This window comes from Maylandia zebra, linkage group LG20, assembly GCF_041146795.1.
Source record: "Maylandia zebra isolate NMK-2024a linkage group LG20, Mzebra_GT3a, whole genome shotgun sequence".
In the NCBI taxonomy this organism is placed as follows: Eukaryota; Metazoa; Chordata; class Actinopteri; order Cichliformes; family Cichlidae; genus Maylandia; species Maylandia zebra.
Window position 1 is genome coordinate 6,391,399 of NC_135186.1, and position 13,545 is coordinate 6,404,943.

The 13,545-nt window shown below is 42.2% G+C and overlaps 1 protein-coding gene across 8 annotated transcripts in view; it reads left to right on the top strand.

The window, feature by feature from the left end:
- The window catches only part of LOC101476151 (forkhead box protein J3), an 86,426-nt gene that overhangs the window by 65,082 nt on the left and 7,799 nt on the right, over positions 1 to 13,545 (top strand). For 7 of the 8 annotated variants that reach the window (XM_076878632.1, XM_076878633.1, XM_076878629.1 and 4 more), the window contains 3 exons: positions 5,200 to 5,472; positions 6,187 to 6,315; positions 7,811 to 11,378. In XM_076878632.1, coding sequence (XP_076734747.1) covers positions 5,200 to 5,472; positions 6,187 to 6,315; positions 7,811 to 7,929 — 521 coding nt within the window. In that variant the 3' untranslated portion in view covers positions 7,930 to 11,378. The remainder of the gene's footprint in view (positions 1 to 5,199; positions 5,473 to 6,186; positions 6,316 to 7,810; positions 11,379 to 13,545) is intronic. The other variant, XM_004554131.4, reaches the window with a different exon arrangement.

The window sequence follows — 13,545 nt, forward strand, 5'->3', positions numbered from 1 at the left end:
ATGGCTTATATCAGCATGTGCTGACCACTCAGTGCACTTTATCGACAACTTTAATATTTTTTGGGAACGCAGGCATCTGTTCAAAGCAAATGGATTTAATTTTAACAAGTCAGGGGTGAAACTGTTCACCTCCAACTTGTTTTATTTCATACGTCATCCATCCGTGCTTGGTGCCAAGGCTGAGATAAACGAGGAGTTATCTCATAAAGAGGAACAAACAGAACTCCAAGAACAGACAAAGCCCAGCAGAAACCTTGAAGAGGAGCTCCATTTGCCCCCACCCGGGAAGAGCCTCAGAAAGGAGAGACATCCATGGCATCTGAAGAAGAGCCTCAGAAAGGAGAGACATCTAAGGCAAGAAGAGGGGTCCCTATTTGCCTCCAACTCTCTCAACAACACCAACGACCAGGACAAGGGACCACGACCTTCCCCAGTCCCCCAAACCCCTGACAGGCCATCACCCTCCTCCCCCTCCCTTTCTCCCTCCTCCCCACACCTGAAATTCACTGAGGTGATGATGGAGCGGGTCAATGCTGGGCTCAGATCTACCCCCCGTCCCAATCCCTTTTTGTCCCCCATAAACCCCCCACCAGAGCGGCCAAAGGTTCGCCATCGAGCCCCACCCTCAACAGAGCAATCGAAGTCACATTGCCCAGCCTCGCCCCCCTTAGTTCCTCTTCATGCCCTGTCTCCGCAGTCTGATGCGTGATGTGTGAAGGGTCCGGGCTGTGAGGATTATGGCAGTGATGACTTTTCCCAGGAGAAGCTGGGACCCTGTTTACTAGAAGGTTTTAAAATTTCTGTACTTTTAGGTGACAGGAGACATGTGGCCTGGTCAAAACACAGAGAGCTGCACTCTAAAAGATCTTTAAACATAGTAAACATACCTTGTGTGCCACAGACTGCTCCCAAACACGAGGGGACAAGTAATACCTCTAAAACACTTAAGTTGGCTTTATTAAACATTAGATCTCTAGCTGGGAAAACATTTTTAATTAATGATTTAATCACTGAGCACAGCCTTGATTTTATGTTTTTAACTGAAACTTGGTTGGACCAAAGTAACAGTGGAGCTGTTCTCATCGAGACGACCCCTCCTAACTACAGTTTTATCAGTGAGGTCAGGGCGAGCAGGAGAGGAGGAGGGGTTGCTGTCTTATTTAATGAATCATTTCAATGTAAGCAGCTATCTCCTGGAAGTTTTCAGTCTTTTGAATATGTGGCTTTACAGCTGAAGGCCCCATCCAAAGTTGTGTTTCTTAATGTTTACAGGCCTCCCAAATACTGCACAGACTTTTTTAATGACCTCAGTGAACTGCTGTCTGTGATCTGTGTTGATTTTGACTGTGTAATTATTGTTGGGGATTTTAACATTCATGTGGACAACCCTCAGGACAAAGGGACTAAAGACCTGAGTAACACTCTGGGCAACTTTGGGCTGACTCAGCATGTAACAGAGGCCACACATAATAGAGGACACACTCTTGACCTACTGATCTCCAAAGGCCTGAGCATTTCAAAGGTTACTGTGTCTGATGTGGGCCTGTCTGATCATTACTGTGTTTTCTTTGAAAGTAAAATCTCAGCCCACACAAATATATCAACAACAGTGATCACAAAACGGTGTATAACTGAACACAGTAGTGCAATTTTTAACCAGGTCTTCCCATTAACACCTGACCTGCCCAGAGGGTCAGTCAATGAGCTCGTCAATAGCTTCAATGCTAACATGTTAAATGTAATGGACACTATTGCTCCCATTAAGGTGAAGGTTATCTCTGGAAGGAAAAAGTCTCCATGGAGAAACTCCACACTGGTGAAAAATGAAAAAAGAGAGTGTAGGAAAGCTGAGCGCAGATGGAGAAAAACAAACCTCCAGGTTCATTATGACATTTATAAAGAGAAACTTCACAATTATAATTTACAACTGAGGAATGCAAGGAGGTCCTACTTCTCTGACATCATCACTAAAAACAGCCATAATGCTCGGGTCTTATTTTCTACAGTTGACAGGCTAACAAACCCTCCTGTGTCAGTGACAGCTGAACTTCATTCGACCATGGCCTGCAATGACTTTGCCAAATTCTTCACTGAAAAAATCCAAAAAATTAGACAAGCAATTGGTACATCAACAGCAGATCCAGGATATGTACTGTGTCCACCAAAAAACTGTTTAAACACCATGAAACAGTTTCAACCTATTAACAGCAAAGACCTGGAGGACATCTTAGGTCAACCGAACTCCTCCTCCTGCTGTTTAGATGTCCTGCCAACAAGTTTTTTCAAAAAGGTCTCAAAGACTTTAGAGTCAGACCTGTTACAGATCGTCAACTTTTCCTTAATGTCAGGTGTGTTTCCAGAATCACTAAAAACTGCTGTAATCAAACCTATACTGAAAAAGGACAATCTTGACAAGACACAAATGAACAACTACAGGCCGATCTCAAATCTCCCGTTTTTAAGTAAGATCATTGAAAAAGCAGTTTCTCAACAGCTCAGTTACTTCTTAAAACAGAATAATTGCTACGATGCCTTCCAGTCAGGTTTTAGACAGAACCACAGCACTGAAACTGCTCTGACCAAAGTGTTTAATGACATATGTCTGAATACAGACAGTGGAAAAATGTCAGTCCTAGTTTTACTGGATCTCAGTGCAGCATTTGATACAGTTGACCACAACATATTACTCAAACGACTGGAGAACTGGACAGGTCTTTCAGGAACTGTACTAAACTGGTTCAAAACATACTTAGAAAACAGGAAATACTTTGTATCAATAGGTAACTTCACATCTGAGCAGACAAGTATCACATGTGGAGTTCCCCAAGGTTCCATCTTGGGACCCCTTCTGTTTAACATCTACATGCTCCCACTGGCACAGATTATAAACAACAACAAAATAAACTATCACAGCTATGCAGATGACACACAAATATATATCACAATGTCACCAGGAGACCGAGGCCCTGTACAGGCTCTTGGTAAATGCATTGAGGAAATCAATGACTGGTTGTGCCACAATTTTCTCCAGCTAAACAAAAACAAAACTGAAGTAATAGTCTTTGGCGCCAAAGAAAAACGATTACAGGTCACCAGAGAACTTCAATCTATACATCTAAAAACCACAAACCAGGCGAGAAATTTGGGTGTAGTGATGGATGCAGACCTAAACTTAGAAAAACACATTAAGACAATAACAAAGTCAGCTTACTATCACCTCAAGAATATATCAAGGATAAAAGATCTGATGTCTCAACAGGACCTGGAAAAACTAGTCCATGCATTCATCTTTAGTAGGCTTGATTACTGTAACAGCATCTTTACAGGTCTACCTAAAAAATCAGTCAGACAACTACAGCTCATTCAGAACTCTGCTGCTCGAGTCCTCACTAAGACCAAAAAAGTGGACCACATCAGTCCAGCTCTGAGGTCCTTACACTGGCTGCCTGTCCGTCAGAGGATAGACTTTAAAGTTCTGATGCTGGCCTATAAAGCTCTGAATGGTTTAGGACCAAAATACATCAATGACCTCCTGACCCAGTATGAACCTTCCAGATCCCTCAGGTCATCTGGATCCGGTCTTTTATCAGTTCCCAGAGTCAGAACCAGACACGGAGAAGCTGCATTCAGCTTTTATGCTCCTTATATCTGGAACAAACTCCCAGAAAGCCTCAGATCAGCTGAAACACTCAGTTTATTTAAATCCAGGTTGAAGACTCACCTGTTCTCAGCTGCATTTGAATAAAGCACCAAATCCACACTTTTAAGCTTAAATTTCAAAACTTACTTTTAACTACTGATTTTATCTACTGTTCTGATTTTATCTGTTTTGATTTTATATACTGTTTTGTTTGTTTGTTTGTTTGTTTGTTTGTTAATTAGTTAGTTAGTTTATTTGCTTGTTTTAATCAATTTTAAATCATGCTTTTTATTTGTTCTTGTTTCTAATATCTCTGTAAAGCACTTTGAATCACCTTGTTGTTGAATTGTGCTATACAAATAAACTTGCCTTGCCCTGCCCTGTCAGTGGTGTATATGGTAAATGGCCTGTATTTGTATAGCGCTTTACTTAGTCCCTATGGACCCCAAAACACTTTACACTACATTCAGTCATCCACCCATTCACACACACATTCACACACTTGTGATGGCAAGCTACATTGTAGCCACAGCTGCCCTGGGGCACACTTACAGAGGGTTAGGGACACTTGTACCACCAGGCCCTCTGACCACCACCAGTAGGCAACAGGTGAAGTGTCTTGCCCAAGGACCCAACGACCGAGACTGTCGGAGCCGGGGCTCGTACCAGCACCCTTCCGATTACAAGACGAACTGCCAACTCTTGAGCCACAATCGCCCTATATGAAAGGTGTGATCACCCCTGCAAGATCAATTTCTTGTGCATCTCTACCGACGCTCCTTCTTCTTCTTCTTTTGGATTACTCCATAGAAGTCCCGTTATGAACCCTGTACCTGTGCCTCTGTGATGATCCGGTGTGTCAGGCTGGAAATCCTTTGACTTTTTTTTTTATTCATGCAAAATTTGAAAACGCATGCTGTGATTTTTTTTTCCTGCAGGTGCGACTACAATTGAGCCTGTATGTTCATTCTATAAACATATTCCTAATTTATTAGATAAAACACCAAGGGAATTACACTACATCACAAAAAAATACAATTTACTCGATTTGATAAGCACTGATGCATGCCTGATGTTTAAAATTATTCATTAGTCAATCACCACCCACTTAGAGGATGTCGGGTATTTCTTGGCAGTGGAAGTGCTGCTAAGAAGAAAGCATCTATTAGAGAACAGCAACGTTTGGTCTGCTTTTTCAGTAAAGTAGTGAAGGAAGTGAAATTTTTGTACCCACACAAATGAGAGACTCATTTTTGCCGTGTTTAAAAAAAATCACAGAAACCAGTGCTGGCCTTGCATCCTTTATATTTAGCATATTGATTTAATTTAATAATAGGTTTTCTCTTATATCGCTTCTTTTTCTGTTTTTTCTTTGTTTGTTTTTTTCCTGTCTGGCAGAACAAGCTGAACAAATGCAAATTAACAACTCGTGCATTAATTTACCTGTAAAAAAACAAATCAAAACAATAAAATAAAGTACATGAAACGATGTCACATCTTGAAGCAGTAAAAGCTCTGGTGCGTGGCAGTCACAGCACTTTGCTTCCTCTCTCTGTCAGGTCTGAAGGAGAGCATGCGACAGGCGGAGCTCAGCAACTGGTCTCTTGATGCTGCCCAGATGGCTGACCTGTGTTCCTCCATTAACCAATTCTTCATGGCGACGGGGGTCATCCCCCCTCAGGGCGCCACCCACCCACAACCTCAGGTCCAACATCCAGCGCCGCCGTCTGCTCCTCAGCACCCGGCTCAGCCGCACGGGGCCATGCATCCAAAGCCCAGCCATCACAATCAGCATGGGCAACACAACCCACATAATCAACACATCAGCACAGGTCAGTCTGCCGGGCCAAGGATCCTGTACTATAAGGATAGCAGTATATTAGATTGTTGCATCTGGGACCAGAGGCTGAGATTTCTGCTAGTAACCAGCTTAGACCTGGAAAGTCAGCTGCTTTATATGTGCACAGGGCTTTACACACATGCACACATGGCAGCATCGTACTCTGGACTGCTGTTCTGTTATTTAATTATTAACACCGCAGTATCCTGTTAAAAAAAACAAACATTACAATAAAATGCTGTTATTTATTTTTATCTGATGACTCCACTCATGTGTCAGAAGAAAAGAAAAGCGTGAAAAAGAAAGTATGTTAACTTAAAATAACATATGGAACCCCAAAAAACTCTCCATTAGCAAAATAATGGTTCCTGCTGTTAGTTGACGGGATGGAGGCAGGAGCTCAGCTGACTGCCAGTCTCTCCGCTCGCTGTGTCATTGTTGGCTCGTTGTCTATTTACAGCAAAATTATGGAGTCTGTCAGTTTAATGGCAACTGAAGTAAAGATATGAAGATGGGGGAATATTTCACCAGAGGGAAATCCACTGAGTGGCAGCAGAATCTATTGGATTTCTCTGGCTTAGCATAAAACGACAATAAAATTGTGTGCGCCCATGATAACAGCTTGTGTTCTGCAAAGACGAGTAGTGTGAAAGCCGGGATACTAATCTGACAGTTAGTCATTGCCCTTTTGTCTATTCTCCCACAGGGAACATGTACATGGACTCGAGACAAAACCTTTCTTCTCTGATGGGCCCACCAGGATATCCTCACATGCCTCCCATGAGCAACACTGCTCCCACCATGACAGGTGACTCTCCCATCGCTCTCTTAACAGGTCAGGAGGAGCCTGGAGAAATACATGGTGTATATGGAGGCTTACACAGAGGCAGTGTGTGTGTGTGTGTGTGTGTGTGTGTGTGTGTGTGTGTGTGTGTGTGTGTGTGTGTGTGTGTGTGTGTGTGTGTGTGTGTGTGTGTGAGCAAGAGAGAGATAGAGATTTTTGGCAATAGCACACTTTAAACTGGATAACACACTTCTGATTGATTAAATAGGGAAGCTTGAACTAAAGTTAAATGTTGTATTTCTCTTCATAAAGTTAGGAGATAGAATTAAAAATCCGCCAATCACAGATCAGCAACTCAACACAACCTGCTGAAGTTTAAACTGAGCACCAGAAATGGAGGCGAACGGTGATTTAGGTGACTTTGGATGTGGCGTGGTTGTCGATGAGGATCTCCTGATCTTTTTGGATGTTCCCATGAAACCATCTTGAGAGTTTACAGAGGATGGTCTGAAAAAGAAAAAAATATCCAGTGAGCTCTGTCTATCCCTTGGTCACACCAGAGGTCAGAGGAGAATGGTCCGACTGCTTCAAGCTGATAGGAAGGCAACAGTAACTTAAATAACCACTCGGTACAACCAAGTTTTGCATCTCTGAGGGCGCAGCAAGAGATGACCACAGCAGTTCCCACTCCTATACGTCCTACAATGAGTTTTTTTCTGGAACAGTTGGATGGTCAAAATCGATCCATCCTGCCTTGTATCAGTGGTAGGGGCTGGTGGTGATGGAGTGCATTAGTGTTCAGGATATTTTATTGGCATACTTTGTGAATCTTAGCAACAAGTGAGCATTATTTTATCACCATAGTCTTCCTAACTGATTTCTTGAATGCGACCATGAGCTCACTGTACTTAAACGGATGTGCAGCTGCAGGATTTGAAGCAACTGTATGATGCTGTCTTGTCACTTTGGACCAGAATCTATGAGGAATGTTTTCAGCACCTTGTTGAGTCCATGGCATAAAGAATTAAGCCAGCTCTGAAGGCAGAAGGTGGTCTAACCGAGTACTAATGAAGTGAACCAGTAGAAAAACTAGTATAAATTTTCTTTAATTCCCCAGAAAATGATCGATTTGTAGCTCAGAATATTGTTGTGAAGGCACTTAATGCAGCACAGTGCTGCCACATACTGAAGTATCTCGTCATAAAGTTGCATCAACACCTCTCTGATACATTAATTTTATAATTTTCTTAAGATACACTGAGCGTTTTTATAGTATCCAATATGCATTTTAGTTTCAAAGTAACCATTAAAATTCATTGCAGTGACTCACTAATATGAATCACCATGTCATGATCACCTGTTATTTAGGGCACTTTAAGACGTGGTGTAATGTGCTGACAGTATATTTCTCTGTTTTTGACTTTTTCTTGTTTTTCCTATATTTTAGCTGTGTTTTAGACACTTTTAGTTTCAGCTGTTCTTTGTCCTACTCACATATTTAAAAAGAAATAATTCAGATGTAATTATCATCTTCTTATACATCCAGGTCATCACAGCCAGCTGAGCCAGCAACAACACACGCTGCCTCCGGGACACTTTCAGGTGAGGCGCATGCTCGCTGCCGACGACATCCAGGATGATTTTGACTGGGACTCCATCGTCTAGACTGAGCCGTCAGTCAAAGGGAGCGACGAAGGAAAAGACTTGAAATTAATAAGGAGATGCAGGCAAAGTGTGATGATAGTGACATAAGGTACGAAACTGACTGACCTGCTCCTTTCACCTGTGTAACAAAACAGAAGACAATCCAACAGAAAACAAGATGGGAAGTGATTTTTCTAAACACGCTGGCCTTTTTTTTTCTGATAAAAGTGGTCTATTAAATCTAAAGACAATCATGGAAAAATGGAGATGGGACAGACTGAGACTGTGTCGAACGAAGCCAAGACATAAACACGTTTCGTCCAAAGCGACAACGCTCCGAATTGTCTCTCGTTGTGTCCCCGTTGTGCCAACAGGGTTGCAAGTCGCCAAAGTGTTGTCAGTTCTTCTTTGAATTGCTTTCTTTCTCTTAAATGTGCATCCCGCTGCAGCTCGTGTCCCGTGATCTACAACGTTTCCCAGCCTGTGACTGGAATGAACAAAAAAGATGTCCTCTCCCCAAACTGTCTTAAGAAAACCATCAAATTTGTTTTATTTTTTGCACACACTGAGCAAATCCAGACATTTCATCCTTTCTTCACTGTAGCATTGCTTTGCTCGTTGTTACTTTACATATGTGGTGAGAAGGATAATAGTTTGGGGACAAAATTAAGGACGTTTCAACCTAAATCAAGAGTCGGGGCACCACCTGCTGGTTAAAACAGGTATTTTTAGCTTCTATCCATCTATCACAAATTGTTCCTCCTCTATCTTTTTTCTGTCATACAGGACACTAGCTGTAAATTTCTTCTGCCTATTTTATCGCAAACTTGTCATCAGTATGCGCTTTCAACAGCAGGTTAGTGTGTCATGTTCTCAGGGTGTTATGTCCACATATGTCTTCACACCTCTGCCCTTTACATCTCCTAAATGTGAGGTTAACTGTGTGTCGTGTTGTGCTGTCAGTGTTCAAATCCTGTTGGCTAAATGTTAGCGTTGCCCAGGACTCTGGTCAAATGGATAAAAGTCTTCATTTGTCAGCTGTAATAAGCTGAGTAACAGAATGAGCCTTTTAGTAGAGCCAATATACGTCACTGATCAAAAAGAAAATCAGACCGTCGCGTGACTCAGCATTAACTTATATAGTTTTCAGAGATAAAACTGAAGGGGAGGCAAAAGCGCACATCATTTATGACCCTGCGGATCAGCTCGGTCTTGATTTCTAACATGCCTCATTTGGGAAAAGGCAAGCAGTTTTTTGCACAGCAACAAGTTTGATAGCATCTAGACTAAAATAAATGATAACCGGGAACATTTTAATGCTTTGTCTAAGTAAAGATCAAACAAGATGCTCAACATCATTTGTTTTGTTTTGCTTTTGTTGTTAATGTTAATTTTGTGTATGTACAGGTGTGTGTATAGTCCTCTCCAGTTTCCTTTAGCTTTATATGGCTCAAAAAAAAGAAAAGAAAGAAAACACACATGGGAAACAAGTGAATTTCATTGTATTCACACTTTAAGGTCTCCTATTTTCCACGGTGAAATATTAGACCTTAAAGTGCTTTTTTTTCTTCTTTTTTTTCCTCTTTTGGAAGATCTCAGTGATTGTTCAGGTGGTCTAAACAAGGTAATGTTTAAAAAAAAACACAAAAAACAAGATAAATACTCTTTATTATTGCCATTAAATGCTGTATTACCGTGACCAGCATATATATATATATATATATATATATATATATATATATATATATATATATATATATATATATATATATATATATATATATATATATATCTTGTATGTCTGCGTGTAATTGTCCTTGTAAATAACAGTATGTCACTTCTCTGTTTGCCCCGGAAAAATGCAGACTGAAAAAAAAAAAAAAAGGAAATGGCAAATGGAGATGGGTATTTTGTTATTTCTCTTCCAGGAGAAACATTATGTACATAGCTTGAGTATAATGTAAATAGGTGATTTAAAGAGGGAAAAAAAAACGTTGGCATTTTTGTGTGTCATAAGTAACCTGTGTATGTATGGCGGTTCAGCGGTTCAAATCTGTTTTAGTGTTTATTAAAATGTCATTGACCATTTTTACTGCAATAACCTTGCATCTGCTACCGTTATTTTATCAGCTGTTTGCATGTTTGAAATCTTGAAATAATGCTGTGTGCATGTTGCTGTGCTGTGCAGGAAGATGTGACAGTGGCTTCTGAGTTTTTAGTTTGAGCCTATTTGTGCTGTTTTGGCCCTCGCGGCTTGTTGTCCAACAGGTGTCAGCCTAGCGCCGGGCGACCGTTTGTTTGCCCTCCTCTGCATGTAAACTAGGCAGACCACCCATGCTTGCCTGCGACACACCGTCACACAGTGTTCTAACTGTATTTATGGCCTCTTTTCATTGGAAAGCGGTCCAGAAAGCGCTCTTTCCTCCCGCTGTCTATCAGCCACCCATGTACACTGCCACTTTCTTTATAAATAGAGCAAAACTGATGTTTTAGAAGATCAGCACAAATGAATTCCAGGTGTTTGCTCATATTTACTTAAATCCTGTTAAATATTTGACAGGTAGTATCTAGTCAATCCAAAGATTTGGCTCCTAATTCCTGTGATTAAGGATTATTTGAAACAACCCAAACCTTTGTTTACATCTCTTCCATTCATTCATGTGGAAAGTTTGTTGCTTTAGCTTTCTAATTGTAAAAGACAGCCGGTTGCAGTTTAGTGTGCCTGTCTTGTCTAGATAAATAAGTGTGTATTTATCTGTATCACCTAGTGCATGTGTTGGCATGTGTGAGTGTGTGCATGCTGCTGATATCGCAGGGTTTGCAAACAGGAGTACTGCTGGCTGTGGACCAAGAGGAGGTTTACATGGGGCTGGGCCACGAGGGCTCAAACCACCTTACTGCCCCTATCCAGACACCCTCCTCCCAATCCAACCTGCCCCTTGCTCCTCAGCCCGCCCAGCCCACCGCCACCACAACCAGTACCAGCACCCCTCCTCCACTCTCAGCCACTCACATGCACCCTCTTTTCTCTCTCCTTCCTGCCGTGTGCCATTCCTCCCTCTCTCTCTCTCTCTCTCTGCACTCACCCAAAGTGGCCAGATCTCTCCTCTCTTTCTCTTGTCCTGTCTGCATCCCTCCACCACTCTTTCTTTCTCTTCCTCCACGCCGACCAGCCCGAGTCTGTTCACATTCACCTCCACAAGTTGAAAGGATCTCAACCCACCGCTTTCCCAAACTTCCTCCGGCCAAAGACTTTATTTTCATTCTTGACCTTTTTTGGATCCCTCAACATTTTACTACCGTAGACGCCGGTTGGTGTGTGTTAGGTCTCCGGTGTTGTGCCCCTGGGGACGTCTCTGTGGGTTTTGACTGGCGAGAAGAGCGGAGAAGAGTTTTTTTTGACACAATGAAAGTTCAGCTGCTGCTCCTGTCGGCCCTTGTTGGCCTTTTGTGCGCCTTCACAAGTGCAAGTAAGTGAACTCTCAGCTATCACCATCCTACTGTTAGCACACTATGTCCTCTCTCTCTCCCTCTGCCTCCATGTGCCCTCACCACACTTCTCTTTGTCTGCTTTAATCCCTGCCGATTGAACAATAACACTTTGCAGGCTGGATTCATAAGGGGGGAAATGGTCCAGGTTTCATTTGTATTCATTAATAAGTTAATGCGATTGTTTGTTTACACGCAAATACACAAGTGTTAAACACTTAAATAACTAACACTTTTTTTGTGTAATATCTAAGAATATTTCTTCCAGCATCTGCGGTTAATCCACCAAACTTGGCCAAAGATCAGTGATTGGAAAAGCGAAGGTGTTAATTTAACAAAGAGGGATCAGCTCATATGAATGCTCCGTGTTCATTTTAACAAATTACCTCATCCTGCTTTGCTGTATTTTTCCCTCGCTGTCACTGTTGTCTCCTTTTTTCTTTTTTTCTTTTTTTTTGCAAGCATGGGGGGAAAAAATATATGATGTAATAGCAAGAAGCTCTGGTGCCTCGTGTCTGTAGTTTTCTTGGCACAGCCAAAAGAGAAGAAAGCAATATCCTTTGGAAGCGTCCCAAAAACTGTGGTCATGTGCAGGGGGGGGGGGGGCTGTAAACTGTAACATACACCGTACATATTTATCCGAAAGCCTATCCTGTGCTTCCTCTCGTTTTACTCCTGATTCTCCTATTTCTCTCTTGCTGCACTTGATTTTGTTTTCTCCTTTTTCCCTCTGTTTTTCTTCTCCCCCCTTCATCTGTGCTTTGTCTCCAGTCGCTCTCACAGCATGTATCATTTAACTTTCTGTCTTTCTTTGCCTTGCTTTCTTCTTTTGCCTTGACCAGCCACTCTCTGCCCAGTAGTTGTGGCTGAAGCCCGAGGAAAGTGCAGGGCAGGGCAGGGCCGTTTTGTGTCTATGTGGGTGTATTAATAGTGGGAGGCTCTATATTTAAGAGGGTCATATGGATGAGAGAGGAGCAAGAGACGTGATGAACTTTGAGAGCTGCCCCACCCTCTTTTACCCGTGTGTTGTTAGCATGTACAGCACACCAGCCCTTGGCATTTACCCATCTTTGGTGGGGTTGCAAACTTTACCACTTAAAATAACCCCTTCCTTCTCCACCCCCCAACCACCACCGTCTCTTAACAGCCCTTCAGCTTTCTCAAGCTCTCTCTCGTCCAGGTTCATGAGTGTAACCCTCAGATTTGGGGGAACACAGGATGCACAAAAAGCGATGGGTCTATTGTTACATGACAAGCTTTTCCTGGTCTGTGTGTCTCTCCCGTTTTATGGCGGGGTTTGCTTTTTTAACTGAGGAAGAAACTGCTGAAGTTTTCAGAAAGTCTTCCCTGTTCTTGTTAAGAATACAAAGGAAATCAGTCATTCCCCACTCATACCTCACAAATGGAGCCTTTCTAACTCCCATCTCCATCCTGTACAATCATCCACCACCGCCCTCTCGCTGCTACTCCCCCCGCCCCTCCCCTCGTCTCCTTCTTATGAGTTTTGTCTGCAGTTGCTTGGCCAGTAACATCCCATTCACATCTGGCCGCCAAAGGAAGAGGTTAATGCCCTTTGTCCGAGCCCGCTTGAAGAAATGACCCAAATGTTGCGCTCCTGTTCCAAGTATGAGACACACGCGCGTAAGGAAAGACCACGAGGTCCGAGGACTTCTCACACCAACTGAATCTAATTAGGAGAAGAAAAAATGTAAAAAAAAAAAAAATGTAAAAATAAATAAATAAATAAATAAAATACTTCCATACTTCCAAAAATTTCCCTAAGGAGAAAGATTCATCTGTTTAAGGAAAGGGGAGGTGGAGACTGTTTTATCCCAGACCAAGCCCTTATCCTGACGAAACTGAGACAGTAGCAGCTCCAAAAAGATTAGAAAAAACACCAAGATTTATGTGCATATCCTCAACAAGTAAAAAGGCACAAATGCCAGCCTTGCACTTCCTCTGTGAGACATGGAAAACATGAGAAAGGAAATGCAAGCCTGGATGTTCAGCATGATAATGCACCGTAACTTGTTTATTTGTGTTCCCTTCGTTTAACATCACGCCTGTTCCGGTTCATTGTGCTGTGGCAATGTAGTGAGAAACTGTAATGCCCGAGATTAAAGGCCAACTTGATGTAGTGCCAATTTC